Here is a 23681-nt window from a genome sequence, read left to right as displayed (position 1 = left end):
TAGAAGGAACAGAGGTGCAGAGCATTTCTTAAATGATGAGAGACTGGGTAGCGTTGATGAACAAAGGGACCTGGGTGTCCTTGTTCATAAGTCACTGAAAGCTAACATGCAGGTGCAGCAAGCAATTAGGCAAGCAAATGGTAAGTTAGCATTTATCGCAAGAGGGTTTAAGTACAGGAGTAAAGAGGTCTTACATCAATTGTTTGGATCCTTGGTTATACCATACCCGGAGTATTGTGTACGGTTTTGGTCCCCTTACTTGGATATACTTGCCATTGAGGGAATGCAGCGAAGGTCCACCAGGCTAACTCCTGGAATGGCGGAACTGTCCTGAGGAGAGATTGAGGAGACTGGGCCTGTATTCTCTAGAGGTTAGGAGGATGAGAGGTGATCTTATTGAAATTTACAAAACTCTAAGGGGCTAGACAGGGTTGATGCAGAAAGGCTATTTCCCCTGGCTGGGGAATCTAGAGCCAGGGGACAGTTCTCAGAATAAGGGTCAGCCATTTAGGATTGAGAGGAGGAAGAATTTCTTCACTCAGAGGGTAGTGAATCTTTGGGATTCTCTAGCCCAGAGGGCTTTGGAAGTTCAGCCATTGAGAATGCTCAAGACAGAGATCAATAGATTTCTAGATGCTAATGAAATCAAAGGATATGGGGATAACACGGGAAAATGGCGTTGAGGTAGATGACCAGCCATGATCTCGTGCTTCCATTTCCTATGTTCCTATGAAAAAACAATGTATGCCTTACAGATGAGACATTTAATCATGAACTTATCTACCTGTTCAGGTCAGTGCAGAAGTTTAACGGTACTATTATTTCCTCAGTCAACGTCATTAAAAGTTTAACTGCTGATCATCTTGATTGCGGTCTGTGGGATCTTGCTGTGCACAAAAATACAGCTGCAATTGCCTACATAACAGTGACTACTTCAACAGCAATTCACTGAATGTGAAGCATTTTGAGACATACTGAGGTACATCGCCAATTAAATTTTTTTCTTTGTTCCCTCAACAAAAGTGCTGACAGGGAATATTGTGGTGATCACTTGATAGAAGTGCAAGGAAAGGATACAGAAAATCTACTGCTGCAAAATCTACCAAGGAACCTGCAACTTCTGGGCTGGCTCTTTAAAAATAAATGATTTCTTGCATTTGTGATATCTGCTAAGTGAAATGACTAGCTGGCTGGATGACTGTATTAAAAGGTCATGAGTCTGTTACTGAAGATTATGGGAGGCATCATTGGATCCTCTCTCCTCATCATCCAAGGACCCAAACACTCCTTTCAAGTGAAGCAGCATTTCACTTGCATTTCCCCCAACTTAGTCTACTGCATTCGTTGCTCCCAATGTGGTCTCCTCTACATTGGAGAGACCAAACGTAAACTGGGCGACCGCTTTGCAGAACACCTGCGGTCTGTCCGCAAGAATGACCCAAACCTCCCTGTCGCTTGCCATTTTAACACTCCACCCTGCTCTCTTGCCCACATGTCTGTCCTTGGCTTGCTGCATTGTTCCAGTGAAGCCCAACGCAAACTGGAGGAACAACACCTCATCTTCCGACTAGGGACTTTACAGCCTTCCGGACTGAATATTGAATTCAACAACTTTAGGTCGTGAGTCCCCTCCCCCATCCTCACCCCCTTTCTGTTTCCCCCTTCTTTTTTTTTCCCAATAAATTATAAAGATTTTCCTTTTCCCACCTATTTCCATTATATAAAAAAAAAACCCACTAGAGCTATACCTTGAGTGCCCTACCATCCATTCTTAATTAGCACATTCGTTTAGATAATATCACCAACTTTAACTTTAACACCTATGTGTTCTATTGTACTATTGTTGTTGACATCTTTTGATGATCTGCTTCTATCACTGCTTGTTTGTCGCTACAACCACACCAACCCCCTCCACCTCTCTGTCTCTCTATCTCTCCGCCCCCCACACACACACCTTAAACCAGCTTATATTTCAGCTCTTTCCTGGACTCGAACTCAAGTTCTGTCGAAGGGTCATGAGGACTCGAAACGTCAACTCTTTTCTTCTCCGCCGATGCTGCCAGACCTGCTGAGTTTTTCCAGGTAATTCTGTTTTTGTATTGGATGTATGCCTGCTTCATGTAGACATCACCACGCTGTGCGTTTGCCACTGACCTAATCGAACGCACTTCAGCCAACAATCAAATGGTGTTGCAGCCTTGTGTCTCTGTAAAGACTGTGGTGTAGACTTTAATGTGAAATTGATCTGGTGTCATTTTCACTCAAGGTCTGTTACTGTAAATTCAATTCCATGAATGAAACACGGATCTACAGCATATCTGATTCTCTGGCAATACAACAGCAGTTAACTGCCACCAAGGCATTGCACAGGATATTTTCCTAACAGCCATTTGTTCTTACAAACAAGTTACTCACACCAACTATCGATTGGTGAATGATCAAGCCAAGAAAAAGGGATAAGAATGAAATTGGCTGCAGAGGGCAGTTGTTTCAATTTCAATCTTGCTGCAAGGAAGGACTAAATGCTCTGTGCTTACACCCTGCTCTGTCACATCATGCTATTTGAGAACAAAATACTTAGAAACTCAGGGTGGGGAAGTTAATAACAGCACAGATCAGGATATGGTTGACAAACACTGGTAAAATAACTTACAACATAAATTCTCTCCTTTTAAATGTAATGATTACAAAAGTGTCCCAGAACAGACCCTCTCCTCCATCCTGATGTACTGCCTTTCCCTCCACATTGGCATCAAAACATTCAGCAGTCATTCAGCATCCCTGTAACTCCCTTTCTAAACCCAACCACCTTGCTACTAAACCGAACTGTATTCTACCTAATCTGTGTGCGCTTAACACCAATTCTGGATCCCAAATGTCACAACCAGTGCTGGTAGCCCACACTGATGTGTGTAAAAATAAAAAAAAATTCACACAGAAAATAATTTGCAAAACTTTGTCTTGCAAGACTAATTATTTGTTCCAAAAGGTGGCACTTCCAACAGTGCAGCATCCCCTTAGTATGCACTGGGATTGTTAGCCTAGACTTTGTGCTCAACTCCATCGAGTGGGATAACCTTCTGATTCAGGTGTGAAAGAACTACCCAATGGGAATGGCAAATCACTGAGACTTAAACTGGTGATAACTGATTCCAGAAATCTGGTAGACATTCAGTTATTTCAGATGGATTTGCTGGCCAAATAATTAGCCTTGCAGGTTAAAGATTCGCAAATTGACTTTTTATTTGCAAGCTCACAGAAATCTTGATCAAAATCCCAGAAAACTGGCCGCTTGTTTACCCTAATGCCGGTGCACTACCCTTAGTATCTCTTAGTATCTCCATGTGTTAGAGTGGGAGGAGAAGAAAATCAAATTTAAGCCAAAAGGAAACAGATTAAACCATGAAGTGCACTGTGCGTGGGAGAACTGCCTTCAGCTAAAAGTGAAAAGAGAATTTCTCATTCAGGTATTACAAAGGATAAAAGAGTATCTGTTAGAAAAGGGTGGCTTTATACAAGCTTCTTATGCCCACTCAGGTCTACCAACCACAGCTATGAGTGGATGAGTGTGTTCACAACAGGAAAAAATCTAGGACAAATTGAATAGCTGTAACTGTTACAAGAGCTGTTGGCATACCATGGTCACAGATACTTCTCACAGACACTTCTCACAGGCTTCAAAATCCTAACGTGGGAAACAGTGAGAAAATTGTCCACACAACAGAAATAACACATCTCAGAAACAATGCCACTGGGATCCTCGTCCCACCACCGTCATCGAGTCTCTGCTCATAGCTAAATATACAAAGACAGATTCCTTCCTTTTCTCATTACCTAAAACACAGGTCTCCAGGCTACAAAGGAATGTGATTGGAGTGGCGGCACGAGGAAAGATAAATGGAAACCAGGGGGAAGGAGACAGCAGTGGATTTTGGGTCTCTGTTCAAACATTGTCAGAATAGGTCCTAGAGATATCAATGTAAAAATGCCATTGGTCATACTGGATTGGGGTGTTTATCTAGGCCATGATCCTTGCTCATTTATTTTAGGGGGCTGTGGTACTTTGGATTCCAAGTATCATTATTGTAATTGCGCAGAGCTCTTTCAGCACCATTCTGGCTGTAACCAATATGCTAAGACACTTGCAATTCAGCACAAATGATGCTATCATTAGGCAGTTTTAAATTGATAATTAACTATCAATCACAGCTGCTGCTCAGTGCTCTTGGCACTGCTGGAACCTGACAATAGAACATCAGTGAATGTCACTTCTCTGATCAGTTGCAGAAACCAGCTTTCCAGAGATTACAAATGGTCATTGAAAGACAGTGACTCTCTCCCACTGCTACTTCCCAAGGCCTGGGATCACTGCAGCACCTTGCACCCATGATTAAAGGGAAACCAAGTCTCAGCTGCTCTAGCAAAAGTGCCTAATGTGTCAACCTCAGCCCCCTATTTAAAGAGATTTTAAAATTAACAGCTAACCTTAAAAGTCCACAGGGCCAGAATAAATTGTGCTCTTGTTTATTTTAAGGCCACATCTAATTAAAGAATTGGATGATTTCAGCATTCAAATGTTTTGTTAACCCTGGTTAAAACCTTCTTTAGCCAACATCCTGCACAGATTGTGCAGTCCTTTTAGTTCTGCTAAACTAAATAATATCTGCTCTGGTTTTTGCTCTTTTTCAAAAAAAACTTCACAGCATTTCAGCTGCTAATTTGATTGTTAAGTTACAAAGGGAGCAGCAGTTTAAACAGTGATCCCATGACACATTACAGCAACTTCTGCTGGGTGGATATGGAAAGGAACAGCCATGCAAGGAGGGGCTTGCCAAGTTAAGGTGCTGGCATCCCTGCTGTAAATGAGTAGGGTTTACTCAGCAGAGAGGGTCATCCAGTTGGCTTTACCAGACAGCTGTAAGCTGCAGCAGTTTGGAGCTGTAGGCTCATCAATAATACCCTCTTAAATTGCTGCTCACAAAGTTAGCTGTGGAACATCGGGTTCTTTTCCCAGTTCCTGCAGCAGAAAAAAACTTAATTTCTCAAATGTACTGGGCATCCTCAACTTAAATCAACACAATTCAGTGCACAGGCTGCGATTAATGAGCTTGCATCAAAAAAATACAGAAAACTTTCAATTATGCCTGTTAATTGGAGTTCTGTGCACAGTTCTGGTCTCCATTATCATGAAAAAGGATATAGAGGCACAGGAGAAAATGCAAAAAAGACTTACTACAATGATACCAGAACTGAGAGGTTATACACAAAGAAAATTTGCAAAGGCTGGAGTCTTTGTTTTAGAAAGCAGTAGACTGGAGGGTGAGCCGATAGAGGTCTAATATCGGAACAGGAGGAGGCCATTCATCCCCTTGAGCCTGTTCTGCTAGAAAATGAGATCAAGGCTGATCTGTGACTGAACTCCATATACCTTTTGCCCTATATCCTTTATTACCTTTGGCTAACAAAAATGTATCTCAGTTTTATTCATTACATTGATCTAGTGTCAATTGTCATTTACAGAAGAGAGTTCCAAGGTTACAAAAAGGGCAGATAGAGATGTTTCCACTTGTGAAGGAGACCAAAACTAGAGGTCATACATAGAAGATAGTCCATATAAGATAAATAAATCCAATAAGAAATTCAGGAGTAACTTCTTCACCTAGGGTGTACTGAGAATTTGGAACTTGCTACCATAGTTGGTAGTCGAGACAACTAGCACTAATACATTTTAAGGGGAAGTTAGTTACAGAGAAGCGAGAAACGATTGGAAGGATATGTTTATTGAGTTAGATGAAGTGGGGTGGGAGGCATTTATGTGGCACACGAACACTGGCATAAACCAGTTGGACTGAATGGTCTGTTTCTGTGCTGTATATATTATGTAATTCTATGTCAATGTCAAAAAGTACTGCTGCATATAATACGCTGTAAACAGCACCTTTGAAGTTAATTTCTAATATCCTGATGACAAATGGCAAGTATTAATTTCCCAGTAGAAGTGGTTGTCTGCTGTAATCATGGACGCTATGTCATTGGAGACTGTACTGGAGTTAGTGACTGAAGTAACGTCAACATTTAAAGATAGGTCAGAGAGGTGGTGCAGAAAAAGGAGAACAAAGGAATAAGACAATAGGATGGATATATGGGATGAAGGCAGAAACGGTATAAACAGTGTTGTAATTCCTTTCTAATTAAAACTTTCCTGCTCTGCAGCATAACTGCATGCTTTGATTGTATACAATGTTCAGGTTAATATTCCTACTGTGGGCGTTTATCTGGGTCTTTTGAAATGGCACATTTACAGGGGAAATGGAAGCTGGATGTAAAATTTTTTTATATTTTTTATACAAATGGATGGGGATATATTTATCCATAAGGAGGAACAGGAGGAGCCATTCAGCCCCTCAAGCCAGTTCCACCATTCAATTCGATCATAGTTAGTCTGTATCTTAACTTCATCGGCTTACCTTGGTTCCCTAACATTTAATACCCTTGTCTAACAAAAATTTATGAATCTCAGCTTTAAATTTTCAGTCGACTTTCCACCCCCCAGCCTCAACAGTTTTTTGGGCAGAACTTAATAGATAACAAAGATATGACAATGAAATCCTGGTGAGAATCTTCTGTGCGTGTAAACACAGTCTCCACGAGCTCCTTAGATTAAAGTAGACACACAAACACTTCCTGCAGATCGCAGTTGCACTGGAAACAGGATCTGGATTTGAGGATTTGTACAAATCCCAGTCACATTGCACTTTAGGAAATACACACAGGTCCATTCCATAATGAAAGGTGTCTACGTTTTAAAGATAGAATTGCAGAACATGATACCCAAAAGACCAGTAAAAACACTTGAATCACATGTAATAAAAATGGAATTTGGCCAATTCAAATCACTATAAGCCAGTGGCCTCAATTATAGAGAATAGCTCGCCCCTTTGTACATTACAGGCAATCCTTTCTGTTTACATAGAAATACATGCAATTCACAATGCAATCACCAAATTAGGAGCTCAACTGCATCAATCTCATGGGGCCTAGTCATTTACTGTGAACCAGGGGCTATGGGCAATAGCACAATATTTTATTCAGCATGCATTCTGGGCAGTGAGCCAACTTGTAGTTACGCTGCAGGCGGATTCACACAGTACACAGACCAAGGCGTGGGTGAGGATGAACAGGTTCAGGTGTGAGCAGCTCACCAGCACTTATTGCTCCAGCTCATGAAGAAAGAATGGCCACCTGGGTGAAAAACAAGGGAACTGCAGCATCAGTGCTCAATGGTTACAGCAGATAAGAGGGAAAAAAGAAATGTAACAATGGATTTGAGCCAAATTTTCAGACGGTCCAATACGCAAAAAAGACAGTCACTCTCAAATTCTTTGCAGTTTCACATATAACGTATATTTATATAGCGCTTTTAAGAAAATAAAAAGTTTCAAGGCACTTTACAGAAGCAATTGTAAAACAATATATGACACCAAGCCAAATAAGGAGATATTATGTCAGATGACCAAAACTTGTTCAAAGAGGTAGCAGGTTTTAAGTGGTGCCTGGAAGGTCAAGAAAAGTGGAGTGAACATTCCATATCTCCATTTACACTGGTCAGAGAATTGCGCATCCCGCTTATCCATCTATTTTAAGGGGCAGAAATTTAATGGCCAGGAGATACCTAAATTCATCTTGAATCCTACATCCTCAGTTTCTACAGTCTCGATGCCATTATGATGATAAGACAGAGTAAGAAAAAGGCTGAGTGACATTACCTTGATCACAACCCAGCATACAGGCCAGCCCATTTTTACAGCCCCAAAAATCATGTTTTTGAAATACTTGGCATATAAGTTGACCCCTCCTTTTCACCCACAGCCTGCTACACTTGCATCAGTAGCTAGCCTCCACTTTCCACCCCACAAATGGATATTTTCCTTACAGGTAATCTTATAACTGGGTGCAAGGGATCAAACATGTGATACGGGTTGCTTTGCAAAGATGCATAGATGTTTATATTTCCATACACAGCAGACCCTATGTGGTGCATGACAAAGTTGATAACCACCCACACCAATGGCTCACCTTTACACTTGGCACATAAGTCAACCCATTTTTGTGTGACCATGCCATCACAGAATCACTGAACATTAATAGCACAGGAGGAGGCCATTCGGCCCCGTGTGTCTGCACTGGCTCTCCAAATGAGCATTATGACCTAGTGCCATTGCCTTGCCCTTTCCCTGTACCCTTGCACATTGTTTCTATTCAAATAATCATCTAATGCCCTCTTCAGTGTGTCGCTCGAACCTGTCTCCACCACATTTCCAAGTAGTGCATTCCAGACCTGAACCACTCGCTGTGTGAAAAAGTTTTTTCTCACGTCACATTTGCTTCTTTTGCAAATCACTTTAAATCTGCGCCCTCTCATTCTTGATCCTCTTACGACTGGGAACAACTTCTCCCCATCTACTCTGTCCAGCCCCCTCAAGATTTTGAGCATCTCTAAGAAATCTCCTCTTAGCCGCCTTCTTTCCAAAGAGAACAGTCCCAACCTTTCCAATCTATTCTCATAGCTGAAGTTTCTCATCCCAGGAACCATTCTTGTAAATCTCTTCCGCATTCTCTCCAATGTATTCACATCCTTCCAAAATGTGGCGTCCAGAACTGTACACAATACCCCAACTGAGATCTAACGTGTGCCTTATATATTTTCAGCATAGCCTCCTTGCTCTTGTACTCTATGCTCCTATTAATAAAGCCCAGGATACTATGTGCTTTATTAACTGCTCTCTCCACCAGTCCTGGCACCTTCAATGATCCGTGCACATATACACACAGGTCTTTCTGCTCTTGCACCCGCTTCAAAATTTCACTCCTTATTTTATATCAGCCAATTCACCTGGTCACAATTTTTCCCTATTTTGCCTCAGATCCAAAGGCAGCGAGAGACTGGAAAAAAACACTCAATCCATCTAGTTTCATCTTCAACTCTCTTCTCATGCCAAGGCCACCGTCATCATATACCCTGCAAAATCTGCCTATTTGTTTTCACTGCATCATTGCAGTCTACACTAACCTGCGGCCCCTATTTTGCATGTGAAACGCAAAGCAGTTACTGATTGCGTTAGGTTTCTCGCCCCTCAGCTTGTTTCTGCTCTGAAAATTGGCCAGTAGCAAAATGAACATAATTGAAAAGAAAGCCATTTAAAATTTCTGTGCAAAATTAAACCAAACCCGAGTTAAATGAATGCCAAAGCATCGCTGATTAAAGCGGAAATCTTTAAAGCATTTATAGGGGATCCCATCACCAAATTTGTCTGTTGATTTGCTTTTAATTGTGAGTGTCTTCATGAGAGCAATGATGTTGAAGCTTGTGTGGAGACTTAATGCTTGAATAATCCGTTTTAATATAACTGGCCAGATTAAAACAACATTTCACTCACCAGAGGACTGATGTAATTAAACATTCTCTACTATACAGTATTCCAGAATGACAACTATCTAGAAAGAGATAGTTACATAAACTGATATCATCCTGATGAGACATTTGCCAAAGCCAGAATTTTTTTTTTTTAAATTGACTTATTTAAATCTCAGCAAACGTTTGGCAGTTAATAAAAAAATGAAGATGCCTAAACCTGCAGTCACATAATCAACTAGTTGGAATGCCTGTGCTACTCAGTACCAGTCAGTCCCAGGCACAGATAGCTGCAGACTGACACTAGATTCAGAGAGGCCCATCTGAAAGCACCACATTTTTTTCCTCCTCAGCGATATTCTCATTGTGCCTCGTGATTCAGTGCTGTCGTAGCTTCCTCCCTCCTCTGCAGAAACCTGCATTTACTCCACATTAAGACAACCAGGAAACACAGCACCAGCTCAGTGTGCAAGACGGTCACAAAAATAACTCCAAGTGCTATCCCCCCAGCATCCAGTCACTGTCAGATCAGCCGAGACAGAAAAAGAGACAGATTAATAAAGAATTGGGTAAATGCATCAACATTGTAAAAGGGATTCAAGGGATGAGCAAGGACGGGAAGGAGAGGAAGATCTTATACAAATCATACCTACACCATAGGGCCCCACTTATAACAGGTGAAGTTTTACTAACCAACTGAGGGAATTACATCCATGCAAAACCAAACACATTAACCTGTGTATATGTGCCTCTACTTGGCCACACAAGCACTGACTTGTGCAACCAAGTTTCTTGTTTTCTGCTCCCCAGCACTGGTAATGATTCAAATCTATTTACAATTCTGTTACTTTATGTCCTAACTTTTTTTTAAAACTTCCCTCAGCCTTGTAAAGCATTCAGACATACCCTGCACACGGGCAAAACTACAGAAATTAAGTAGCTATATGCACAGTTGCAAAGGGTGCAAAGGATTTAGGGAGTCCTTGATGTGAGAGCCAAGAGTTCCATGTTTCTCTCCAATATCCATGCCCAATTACAATTAAAAATCGGAGACACTGGTCAAATCTGTGAATGGCTTCTCCATAACTAAGGGAGGATATGATCGCCTTGGAGGTGGTACATTGAAGGTTCACTAGATTTGCACCTGGGATGAGAGGCTGAGTTAGCCTATACTCTCTGGAGTTTAGAAGAATGAGAGGGGTCTCATTGAAACATTAAATGTTCTGAAGGGGCTTGGCAGGATAGACACTGAGGTTGTTTCCCCTGGCTGGGTAAGTTTGAGCATGAGGCACATTCTCAGGAAAAGTGGTTGATTATTTAGGACAGAGATGAGGAGAAATTTCATCACTCAAAGGGTTGTGATCTTGCAATTCTCTACCCCAGAGGGTTGTAGATGTTCCTTCACTGAGTATATTCGAAGCTGGGATAGATGGATTTTTGCTCTTTTAGAGAAATCAAGGGATATTGGGAATGGGCAGGAAAGTGGAGTTGAGTAAGATGATCAGCCATGATCATATTGAATGGTGGAGCAGGCTCAAGGGGCCACATGGTCTACTGCTGCCTCAATTTCTTATGTTATGGTCTTAATCAGGCATGTGGATACATCCAGTAGAGGCAGCTCTCACTTTCTGATGTCCAGCATAGTACCAGATGATTCACCCACCACCAATTCATAACTGGACAAACACAAAAATGTAATTTCAAATGCATGCTCTGAAATCACTGTAACGAATGAAGATTCCAATGATTTGGAACATTTTCAGTAAAATGCTAGGCTTTGCAGGGATGATGAATTTGAAAAGTTGAAACATATCTCTTTAAAAATAAGGGGTCACCAATTTAAGATGGAGATGAGGAGAAATTTTTTCTCTCAGGGGGTCGTGAGTCTTTAGAACTCTTTTCTTCAAAAGGTGGTAGAAGCAAAGTCCTTGAATATTTTTAAGGCAGAGCTAGACGGATTCCTGAAAGGCAAGGGGGTGAAAGGTTATCGGGTTTAGGTGGGAATGTGGAGTTGAGGTTTCAATCAGATCAGCCGCGATCTTAATGAATGGAAGAGCAAGCTTGAGGGGCCGAGTGGCCTACTCCTGCTCCTAATTCAAATGCACATATTTTAAATTTGCAACACAAGTAGGGCATTCACTTGGTAACTTCAGAAAATCAAGACGACCAACTTCATAGTTCACTTGGACTTTCTCGCTTACTGAATGAAAATGGACACCCTGATTTAAAGAGGGGCCAGTCATCAATAGGATCCCAGTTAAACAAAACCAGATTGTTATAACCTTATTTACAACTCCCTGAGCCAACAATTTCTTTTCAGCCTATCTCTGGATTTGGAAACTCATTTAAGCAGCGAATGACAACTTCACCAGAGACAAATCTTGGGAAGCATCACTGAATCTAACTAACAGTGCAAGAAAACCAGCATCACAAGCACACAGTTGAAATGATGATTGATAAAACATTTATCTTTTTGTTAGCTAGGTAGAAGCGCCAATGTGTTATGAGAAAAGGTCATCGACCTGAAGCATTAACTCTGTTGCTCACCACAGATGCTGCCTGAACTGCTGGCCAACACTTTGTTTATATTTCTGATTTCCAACATCGGCAGTATTGCCAAACTGTATCTAAACACAGTCTTGCCCTCAGGTTTTTGTAGTGTTCCATACAAAGAGGATGTGTGTATGTTCTTCACATCAGGCAAGTAGAAACTCTAACTAATGTAGCTCTCACTAGTTTGGACACTATAGCAACCAAAACAGTGCTTAAAACAAGTCAAATCAGGCACCTAGCTGGTCAGAAATAAATACTGGTTTCTGCTGAGCTTCACTGCTGAGACTCAGCATCCTTTGACAATGGTGTTAGCACTTAGTTCAGCCAAACAAGTAAATAATATGACTAAAGCAGAGTGGGGTGTCCAAACTTGAGGCACACTTGGCTTCCCTAAGCAGTAGCAATATAATTGCGAAGTGCTAGAAATTTAGTCCGGTGTGCGTATATCATTCTTTGTTGCTCGTTTGCTCTGCTTGAATTTCATGACCCCGGCAGCCTCACTGCAGGATTAATCCTAAAGGAAGCACCCAGGTCTGTCAGTATCAGCAACTTTAGATTTATACAACTTAATTTTAGGAGCCCCTCCCTTGGGTTTATAAAAACATAGAAGTGGCTCTCAAAGGCTGTCCCTACTGTAAATAATATTACAACAGTATTTTTTGTATTTTTCCCTCAATCAATGACACATCGCAGATGTTTAACTTAATAATTCCTCTCACATTAGAAAACACCCAGAACCTAACCCTGAACATGGGGTAGAAATGATGCATCATTTTGGTTAAGTGGTCAATATGTTGATGTTTCTACACCTCTAGCTCAGAAGGCCAATTGAAGCACCCCAAAGCCAAATGTAGCACTTGAAGCTGCCTGGGTGAGAGCTGCTAACTCAGCACGCATTAGGGATCAAATCAGGTCTGCCACAGCTCAATACTGTAGTGTTTACTCACAGTCACTGGGGAGCTTCTGATGAATTGCTTTATTTATCTTTAAAAGTTCATGAAAATAATAGACTTCTTGGCAGCTGAAAGATTTTTTTAAAAGAACAAGGCCATATGCTTACAACATAAAAGGAGGCCATTCATCCCATTGTACCTGTGCTAGCTCTTAGTTAAAACATTTGAAAAATAACCTCAGCTCTGAAGAAGAGTCACACAGACTCGAAATGTTAACTCTGTCTTTCTCTCCACAGATGCTGCCAGACCTGCTGAGTTTTTCCAGCATTTTTTGTTTTTGTTTCAGAGTTCCAGCATCCGCAGTACTTAGCTTTTATGGAAAGTAACCACACTGCCTTGTGCATTCCAGGAAATCTTTCTCCATTTCAACTATTTATCCAATTTACATTTACATGATACTCAATCTCTGCTTCAATCACTTCCTGTGGCAAAGTATTCTACGCTCTAACAAACGACGCAAAGATATTTCTTCCAACCTCACCTGACAATTTTAAATTGATGACCCTTTATCATTGACTCTCCAATCAAAGGAAATACCCTTTGACCATTAAAATTCTTAATGTTAAAAACCTATTCTTGGCCTTCTCAGTCCCAGCATCTTGAAGTCTCTGCTCATAGGTTTCCCACCCTGGGCATCATCCCGGTTAATTAATAGTTTATTACATCTCAATGAGAGCTGCTGGGAATGACTGTGCAATATACCTTCCGCGGAGCGAGCTGAATGGGTGTGATATACGATGGGTCGACCAGCGGCTTAGGCCGTTTAGCGGTGTCCTCGAGAAGGCTCTCCCATTGCCTTGGAAGCCCAGTAAATTTCTGCTCCTGCTGATCGAAGCCGGTGTGAACACGGTGCTCGAAATTTGCAGGTGCCGAGATCTCCACCCGCTTCTTCTTCTTCCCAAACATAATTGAGATGAACGTCAAATCCTGCCAAGGTGAAAAGTAACACTGTAAGCTGATTCTCAAGAGGGTTGTGAAAAAAAAGCACCAAGGGCCTTTGCAATTTAGAAACACAAGTGTGTTCCATTGCAAAATATATGCAAATTAAAAAATAATTGACAGTCATAAAATTCCTCATGAAAGGTAATTATGTATGAGCACATCATAGCCACTGCAAATGGAATTCATTGTGTGAAGTGTTTTGAAGAGATGTATCAATGTGATTTATTACTTATTAGTAATAGTGAATGCAGGCAGAGTTTGTGGTATTTCACTGCCGGCTGTACACCGTGCCAGAATAATGGGGCCATTAGGTCTGCGCTTTATACAAATCCATGACTTTTTTTGCCGTCTTCTTGCAGACTCCTGCTGTTATACTCCATTCAAGTGCCAAATTGTCATATTGGAACCTAGACAACAAATGTTGAGTGCAGGCTGCTCAAATGCAGTGGGCATCACAGCTGATCCCATTTTCACCTAATGCACATGCACACACACACACAATTTGAGCAGGAATCAGGAGTTGGAACTTTGGCACACTTTTGTTTATTCATTCATGGGATTTGAACGTCACTGACAAGGCCAACATTTACTAACCATCTGTAAGTGCTCTCAAGAATGTGGCAGTAAGTTGCTTTCTTGAACCGTTGCAGTCCATGTGCTGTAGGTATACCCACAGTACTGTTAGGGAGTTCCAGGAATTTGATCTACCAATCCCAATCCCGTTCTGCAGACCAGGGGAGCTGAGGCTAGCTAAGTCACTACACAAAGAAAATTTTGCTCGCATTGCACTGTCATAGAAACTTGTTTGCAGTGTAACAGCTAGCAGAACATCTTAAATCAAAACCTCTGCACTGGATGCAAAGCCTCATACTGAGCGGGTAAAGGTACTGACTGGTGTAAAGTTGAACCTTGCAGACCCAAAGGTTCTTGTTCATTCTGTGCTGGGGTAGCTGATCATTAAAACTGGTCCCTGTACCTTGGACTAAGGTGAGGAAAAAAAAACATATAAATTTTGAACTCTTATTCACTATGCAATGAACCCTGTAGGAACTGGTGTGGGTTGAGTGAGGACAGAATTAGAGCTGGGTGTGATTCATGTTAATACTTGCTGTCTAAATTCTCATGAAAGGTAGACAGAGATGGGAAAGCGCTGGAGGCCTGCAGACACCTGTGGTTGTGCATCTCCAACATGAGGCAGCACCTCAAAAAGAAAACAGAAAATAGCAAAGAAAAGAACAGTACACATCAGAACTTTGCTATCCAGAAAACAGAAATCTAGAATTCTACTAGTTATTATTGTAACTCAGGGACATCCAAACCAGGGCCAGTAGGCCACTTTAAGCCTGTTAGTGCAGGCTATCCTGTTCTATTCATGCTTATATTTCTCACTTATAATTTTGCCCAGTTTAGATTTCATAGACCAGGGCTGTTCTTATTGCTGTTGCCTTAGCCATACCGAGAGCTCTGAGGTTAGATAGTATCTTTCACTTGACATAAACGCAACAGTTACATATATTTAAACTTTATGTATGGTCCACAAGGCACCTCGGTATGTGCCTAAGCACCCATAATAATGAAATGCTTGGGAACGCTTGATATAACTGTACTCCTTATTTGTAGAAATACATTATCCAATGGCACAATATCAATACTCCAATATATGAGAGGAATTAAGCCAGAGTGAAGGATAAAGAAATGAAATAACCATTTATGCACAAGGCAAATGCCGAGGCACAGGCTGATTAGTTAGCTTTGCTCAATTGGTAGCACATTTATTGTTGAATTAAAAGGTTGGGGGTTCAAGCCTCATATTCTGAGCACATCATGATTTGCATTTATATAGCACATTTAACGCAATAAAACATCCCAAGGCACTTCACAGTTATCAAACAAAATTTGACACTGGACCACCTAAGGAAATATTAGGACAGATGACCAAAGCTTGGTCGAAGAAGTAGGTTTAAAGGAGCATCTTACAGGAGGAGAAGCAGAGGCGTAAAGTGGTTTAGGGTGGGAATTTCAGAGCTTAGGGCTCAGGCAGCTGTGAAGCAATTTAAATTGAGAATTTACAAAAGGCCAGAATTAGAGGAACGCAACGTCATCAGCAGTTGCATGATTGAAGGAGGTGACAGAGACAGGGAGGGGCAGGGCCATGAAGGGATTGGAAAACAGGTAGAAAAATTTTAACATCGAGACATTGCTGGACCAGGAGCCAATGTAGGTCAGTGAACACAGGGTTGACGGGTGAACGCATAATAAGCTGATGCTTCGGTGCACTACTGAAAGAGTGCTGCATTGCTGGATTTACTGTTATTCTAATGAGATGCTGAACCAACATCCTCTTATGTTAACGTGAACATAAGGTATTATTAGATGAGAAGGGCGAGGGGGGTGGGGGGGGTGGAGTTCTCCCAGTTCCTCACCAATATTCATCCCTCAGCCAATACACCAAAATAAATTAATTGGCCATTCATCTTATTTGTGGTTTGTGGGATCTTGGTGTGTGCAAATTGGTTGTCATGAGTCTGAAGGACAACAGTAACTTCAGAAGCAATTGTGACTGTGAAGGACTTTAAGGTATCTTGAGGACTTAAGTATATAGGAATGGAAATTCTCTTTCCCATATGGTTAAGAAGCCCGTTTTATCAAATCTGCTCTGAGGGGCTACTGTAAGTCAGATTCAAATTGTTATGGAAATTCCAGGAACCTGAAAAACATTGTAAGTTCAGGGTTTAAATAATGCTAAAATGATTTCCAATAGTCTTTAGAGTCTTCAATAAAATTGAAATTAAATACTTGAAATTATTCAATGATGCAAATGTAAATACACAATAACATTAAACAAGTCCATATTCAGTGACATGGACTGTTAAATCACACACCTGTGCTAGGAACTTCTTTGCATTGCTAATACGTGCTCAGTAATGGTGATCATAAATCACAAAGCAAGAATAACACAGTGCAGCCTGCATTCATTTTATTAATTTACAGACAAAAGTGCTAATGTCACAGATACTGCTGCTGGGTTACAAAACTGATTGAGAACAGTGTAATGCTGACATTATGTTTTTTGCAAGCACTCATTTATAACAGCCTGCAAGTTGCTTTTGAGGGCTTGGTGGGTAAATGCACTACTTGGTACAGCACAAAATCTCACAGGCCAGACATTACCAGGTTAGATCCTCACTCTGTGCTGAGTTTAGGGATTTCTATCAGAGCAGCTGTTGGGGTTCTATGTTTGGCTTCAGCAGCACAAGGCCATTGCGCTTGTGTGAATGCTGGGTGAGGCTGCCCCCCATTATTGAGCTACCTGCTGGTCGAGGAGCCTCAGAGCTGTTGGCCTCCCTGGAACTCATGCGACAAACATTGCAGTGTTTGTGATGGACAGCAAAATGGCTCTTTAAAAAAACATGAATGAACAGCAGTGTTTCGGTACACCACCTAACTATTAAACAGTCTCAACTATAAAATTACAAAGAGCTCTAAGCCTTAATTATTGTGTCATCAGTTAAGGCCAGGCGTTTCTGGTGGTCAAAAAGGCACCACATTGTCCCTAATTCCTAGCAGTTACTTTAACATTTGCAACTAGGAAGCCAGGGAGAGAATCTTATTAACTTATAATAGGCTGCGCTTCCCTAAAAAAAATGTGAATTGCTGGGGTGGTTTGAATACACATTAACACAAAAAACCCAACAGAGGAAAGAAGCTTGTTAGAATTCAGATAGCCAGACAGTGAAGGAAAGAACATTGGAGCCTAGTCTTTATCCACTTACAAGCTTTCATTTACAGAGACACATATTACGTAATTGTGCACCTCCAGCCAACAACCCCTCAGCCTATTCCTGTGTATGTGGAACACAGGCGTGTTGCCAATTAATGCCCACCACCTGAATACAATTAACACCCAATTGTTATAATTAACAAAGCTTGCCCGTATTTTGGATGGGTAACAATGCCTGGTTTAAAGAATTTAAAGGGGAACACACAAGAATGCAGATTATTGACAGAATTCTTACAAACACCAATTTGCAGAATTTTACATCAAGGCTCTATTCCAGAAGGTTACAGCTGGTCTTTTATTGTCGCAACCAAACAAAATCTAAAATTAGGAGCTTCAGGATTTTGAGGGACATTATTTGGCTGGCAAGAGCTGCTCACCAATTTATATTAAAAATTTTAAATCGAGCAATATGAGTCAAAGCATAGAGGAAAAAATTACCTTTTAAAAGGAAAAGCCCCCCTTGCAGTTCCAGTAAGTGAAAATACTGCAGCATAGAGTGAAAGCAGTGGGAGCAGCAGAGATGATGCCTTCCGGAGTAGAGCCCTGAATCAAGCTTTTAATGTGGTCTGGAAGCGAGCTGGAAACAGTTGGCTATGTCCAGTGTGCCTTTGAAGTAAGTCCACATTCTATCCTGGAGAGGAGTCGAGACACAATGTGGTATCAGGAAGAATATATTGTCCTGCACAAAATCAAAAAGGCAGTACTTTTAACAGACCAGGACTGAACAATGGAATCAGATTAACGAGCTGCTCTGTAGCAGAAAAGTTAACCAGCGTGGTTTAGTCAGCACATAGCAATGCGATCAGTGTTTCAAAGCACAGTGTGCTTCTTGAATTGGCATTGATGGAGGAGACAGACTCACAATCAAAGGATTAGCCTCTCAACAGATGAGTGGGTGGAATATTTTGTTTGCCTTTGACCAGTAAATCCATTAAAAAATGAATGAGAAGAAATATCAGATATACACTGCCTCATTTAAGTCATCTACATGAGCTAAGTATTCAGTACAGAAAGATACATGATGTACTATGAGCATTCAGCTCTTCCAACAAATGCTAAGACTCAGCTTTATGAACGAGATAGTGACGACAACCGTAAGAAAACTAGTTCCGTTAACCTCCGCACTGCAACAATGTTGAACAGTCAACTATGATTTCAATCTCAGTATTGCAGACTCTGATCTAAGAATCCTTTGTGAACTTAATGTCTGAAGCTTACATAACAACCAGAGAAGGGAGTTGCACACCACTTCACTCCCAAGTCAGCTTGGATTCCAGAGGCATACTCACATTACAACCTTTCAGTGATGGTACAATACAAAACCATTCAATTAATGCAACGATTGTCATATAACTTAACGTTTATTAAAGATTAGAAATTAGGAGAATTCTTTCCAAATGGAAGATTGCTAGGGCATGGAATTTCATACTAGAAACAGCAGTGGAAACACAATCCAATATATCTTTTAAAAGGGAAAGTGAATAAATATTTGAAAATAAATATTTTAAAAAGGGTATGTGGAAAGAGCAGGGGGCTGGGAGTAAATGGCTCTTTCAGGCAGCTGACAAGCATATGGTGAGAGAATGGCATCATTCTGAGCTACAATATGTAATAATTTTAAACAAGGTCCTAAAATGTAATTTATTTCTGAAAATTATAAGTTACTCAAATTAATTCATATGTAGTGACTTGCAACAGATGTGTGCAGAGGCTCCCAGTGTCAGTGAGTTTATTGAGAATTTATGTTATGGTCGCATTGAATATGGTCAAAGAACTGTTGAGTTACAGCTCCTTCACAATGGCTGAATTCCCCCTTCAGTGAGAAATATGAATGGCCACTTTTCTCCGGAATTGATGACTCTTGATAAAATTGGACTCCGAAATCGACCAGTTCAAAGCTGTCATTTTAACTAGCGGTCATTAATTACAACTCCAAGGTTCAATTCTTGGTCTATGCGAAGACAATCGGTCTGAGGTACCATAACCGGTCAGTGTGCCCTTGTACTTGGGGCACAGTCACAGCCAGCGTGCTTGCTCTTGATTACTAACAAGTGACTTCCATGTCTCCATGGCTGCTGGCTGGGGAGAAGGCAGTGCTCAGCTGCAATGCCCACAGTGGTCAGCTAGTACAATTCACATCACCCCAAACTCATATACAGAAGAGAGGGCAAGATTGGAAGCTTGAATTTGCATCTTCAGGAGAGAAGGGGTGAAAATTAAGTTGGGAAAGGGAACATTGAGAGAATAATTGTCTAATTTCAAAAATTGCTCTATAAATTAAGTTTCATTGCCAGCACACATTAGAAAAATTTGTAGGTGTACATTTCATAAATTGAGCAATACACATGACATGCTTGAAAAAGAACCATCTAAACCATGAGTGCCCCTCGCTTGGGAATTCTTTAGTTTCCTCGACTGGGCTAAACAGCAACATCAAATGATTCATAAGCAACATCTATCTCTCGCAGATTTCATACACCTACATTCCCACTTTCAAGTTTTCTCATTAGTGAGCTGGTGACAATTTAATGATGGGTCAGACCCATATACATTCCAAAAATGCTGATTGTCAGTGATCACAGGCCATCCCAGAATTTGTACTTTTGAATATTTCTCTCTCAAGCTTCAGGCACTAGTTTGCAGTGTCTTACTTTGAAAGTCCTTTTTAATTCTGGACTGTATCTTATTGCACCTGCAGCATGGGAATAGCTGAACTGCATCACTGACATACACAGTCAGAATTAAATAAATGGTGTCTTTTTAAAGGCAAATTTATTGGAGTACTACAGTTAGGCTTAGCATCACTAGACAAGGGAAGGCAGCAGTGGAAATTAAAGTTTCCACGCCTGATTGCTACCAAGTGAGTCAAGTTCAAAAGCAAGTGTGGAAATGGGCTTGGTTACGATGCCTGCCACAGTTGAATATCCATGCTCAAAATGGAGGAAACTTACTTAGGTGAGGTGCCAGAGGATTCGGATATCCTTAATAAAAAGAAAAAATGCTGGAAATACTCAGTAGGTCAGTGGAGAGAAACACAGCAAGTCAATGGACAGAAACAGAGTTCATCAGCATGAAAGGTCATCTTGACCTGAAACGTTAACTCTTTTTCTCTGTGTTGCCTGACCTGAGTATTTCCAGCATCTTTTGTTTTATTTCAGATTTCTAGCATCCGCAGTATTTTGCTTTTGCATTCGGATATCCTTACCTCACCCTAGCAATAAGTCAGTACATTCAAGAGAAAATATGAGTAGAAAAGACAGGTGAACTTTTGTAACCTGTTTTGAGGAACTACTAAAACTGACTGAATTACCAACTAGAGGCAGTCATTAACCAGAGTTACGCTGACCATGCCATTTCAACTCCACATTTAAGTTTTTTCTTAATGCTGGAGACAACACCACCTCCAAGTCACTTCACACAATTAGGTCCATTAGCGCTCAAAATATTCCATAAAATAGGTGAGGAGTAGATGATAAATTAACAACAATACTTCAGAGCAGCATTAGAAAGTCCAGCTCACAAGTAACGTAGAAATTATGGACTAGATTAGTCCAACAACATCCACTGTCACCATTCTAAAGGCACAAGATGAAACTGGAGTGAAATGGAGCTTGTAAAATACAGCAGCAGAATGGAATGAACATACACGCCATTTTTAAAATTCATTTATGGGATATGAGCATTGCTGGCTAGGCCAGCATTTATTGCCCATCCCTAATTGCCCTTGAGAAGGTGGTGGTGAGCTGTCTTCTTGAACTGCTGCATGAAAGTATAATAATTCTCATAATATTGTGATTCATTGTAGAAGTAGGCAAATAGTGAGGTTTGGATGGTTTCTCTGAGTGTGTGAGATTTAATTGAATTGGAGACAGCTGGTCTGGAGGCTTTGATTCATCAAGAGAAGCTAGGTTCAAAATACTAAATACGTAAACATGGCTGAAGTCTTCGAATGTAAGGTAAGGTGAATTTGCATTTTAGATAAATCAGGGCAGTTTGAATTTCAAAGAGATGGTAGGATGTTACACCTAGCCAGAGGAGATAGGCCAAGTAGTGTATTTATTTTTCCCTAAAGTTATTGACAATATTAGCACCATGAAAATATTTATATTATGAGAAAAGTAAAGTTCCAAAGACACTTGGGAACAATGGAATTTACATTAAAAGGGAGAAACACTTATAAAGGAGAATGAGGCTGTGTGTCAGGGAAGACATTGTAAGGTCTAATAGAAGTGTGAGAAGCTTCCAGTATTTGTGCATTAGGCCTGCTGACTACAGGAACTGAAGCTGGGGAAAGCCACTTTGAATTCTACTGTCCATGGTATTGTATTGACTTACCTGGATCTATTTAAAGTCTTTTTTTAACTGTTGCCTTAACGGGGGTGTAACTGAAAGCCAGATTAATTAGGGGTTTTAGGAGTTATTATAGCAGTAATTTGTAGACTTATGTACGTGCCTGGAATCTTTTCTTTTGTTAATAAATGTTCAATTTAGTTTTCTAAAAAACTCTCTGAAGTCTTCATGGACTTATTACTTTTGAATTCAGAGCATGCATCTCGAAATAAATACAAATTACAAAACCGTTGTGATAGCAGGATCACGTTTCCCTCGTGGACTTGGTCCGCTTGGCACACATCATCTGCCACATCATAACAATCACTTCAGCACCCAATCCTCATGTATTGCACTGAGCAAGACTAACACATTCAACTTACACCTCCCCGACAGAAAGGACAGTGTACCAAAATGCTCAGCTATTACAATATATACTATACCTATCCTCGAGCAACATCCGTACAATATGCAGTTGTGGTCACTAGACAGTGATCAAGAGCAAGAACCTGTAAAGGCCAATTCTCACACAAGCAGGTCTCTTTTTAAATCTATTCTCCCAACTGCTCTTTCATCCACCATTAAGACCCTATTCTAAAATAAATCTTTCAACTGATGCAGTTCTTTAAAAAAACTTTGAAATACCTTTGTGACTCATCGTAAAAAATCACACCCTAAATTCAGTCCCTTGGTTGAAATTTCCCAAACAGCAACAACTTATTTATATAAGTAATAATTTATAAAGTGTCTTTAACATAATAAAGTACCCCAAGATGCTTTACAGGAGTACTCCAGACATTTGACACCAAGCCACATAAGGAAATGGTAGGACAAGTTATCAAAAGCTTGGTCAAAGATTTTAAGGATCATCTTATGAGGTGGAAAGAGTCAGAGAGGCTTAGGGAGGGACATTCAGAGCTGAGGTCCCAGGCAACTGAAAGCATGGCCACCAATGATGGAGCGATTAAAATCGAGAATGTTCGAGAAGCCAGAACTGGAGGAGGGCAGAGATCTGAGAGTTGTATGGTTGGAGGAGGTCAGAGATAGGAAGGTGCAAGGCCATGAGAAGGTTTTTCTCTCTCTCGAGATGTGGGCATCACTGGCAAGGCCAGCATTTGTTGCCCATGCCCAATTGTCTTTGAACTGAGTGGCTTGACAGGCCATTTCAGAGGTCAGTTTAAGTCAGCTACATTACTGTAGGTCTGGACGGTAGATTTCCTTCCCTAAAGGGCATTAGTGAACCAGATTGTTTTTTTGCAAAAATCGATAGTAGCTTCATGGCCCTCATTACTGAGATTAGCTTTCAATCCCAGTTATAGTAGTTGAATTTAAGTTCCATTAGCTGCTGTGGTGGGATTTGAACCTGTGTCGCCAGAGCATTAGCCTGGGCCTCTAGATTATTAGTCCAGTAACATTGCCACTGTCTCCCCTTAATTTTAACACAAGGATGAAAATTTTGAAATTGCGATGCTGCCAGGCCAGGAATCGATGTGGGTCAGCGAGCACAAGGGTGTTAGGTGAATGGGACTTGGTGTGAGTTAGGACACAGTAAAAGAAAGACACAAAAGAGCTCCATTTGAAACTATATTAACAAATTCCAAAACAGTGTCTTCAGTAATTTATCTGAACCACCGCACTCTGATTCGGTATGGCAAGCATCCTGTATGGCAAGCAATACACCCAAACCTTAGTTAAACCACACAAGAGTATG

General features: G+C 40.8%; 1 protein-coding gene across 7 annotated transcripts in view; it reads right to left on the bottom strand.

Moving 5' to 3' along the window:
• Nucleotides 1-23681, bottom strand: part of pak4 (p21 protein (Cdc42/Rac)-activated kinase 4) — a 109328-nt gene that overhangs the window by 22028 nt on the left and 63619 nt on the right. For 3 of the 7 annotated variants that reach the window (XM_041179376.1, XM_041179375.1, XM_041179381.1), the window contains exons 2-3: nt 18080-18320; nt 13621-13845 (exon numbers count right to left, since the gene is read on the bottom strand). In XM_041179376.1, coding sequence (XP_041035310.1) covers nt 13621-13824 — 204 coding nt within the window. In that variant the 5' untranslated portion in view covers nt 13825-13845; nt 18080-18320. The remainder of the gene's footprint in view (nt 1-13620; nt 13846-18079; nt 18321-23681) is intronic. The other 4 variants (XM_041179378.1, XM_041179377.1, XM_041179380.1 and 1 more) reach the window with 2 other exon arrangements.

Source organism: Carcharodon carcharias, chromosome 34 (assembly GCF_017639515.1).
Source record: "Carcharodon carcharias isolate sCarCar2 chromosome 34, sCarCar2.pri, whole genome shotgun sequence".
NCBI lineage: Eukaryota > Metazoa > Chordata > Chondrichthyes > Lamniformes > Lamnidae > Carcharodon > Carcharodon carcharias.
Note: the sequence above shows the minus strand (reverse complement) of the source record. Positions and strands in the feature narration are given on the sequence as shown.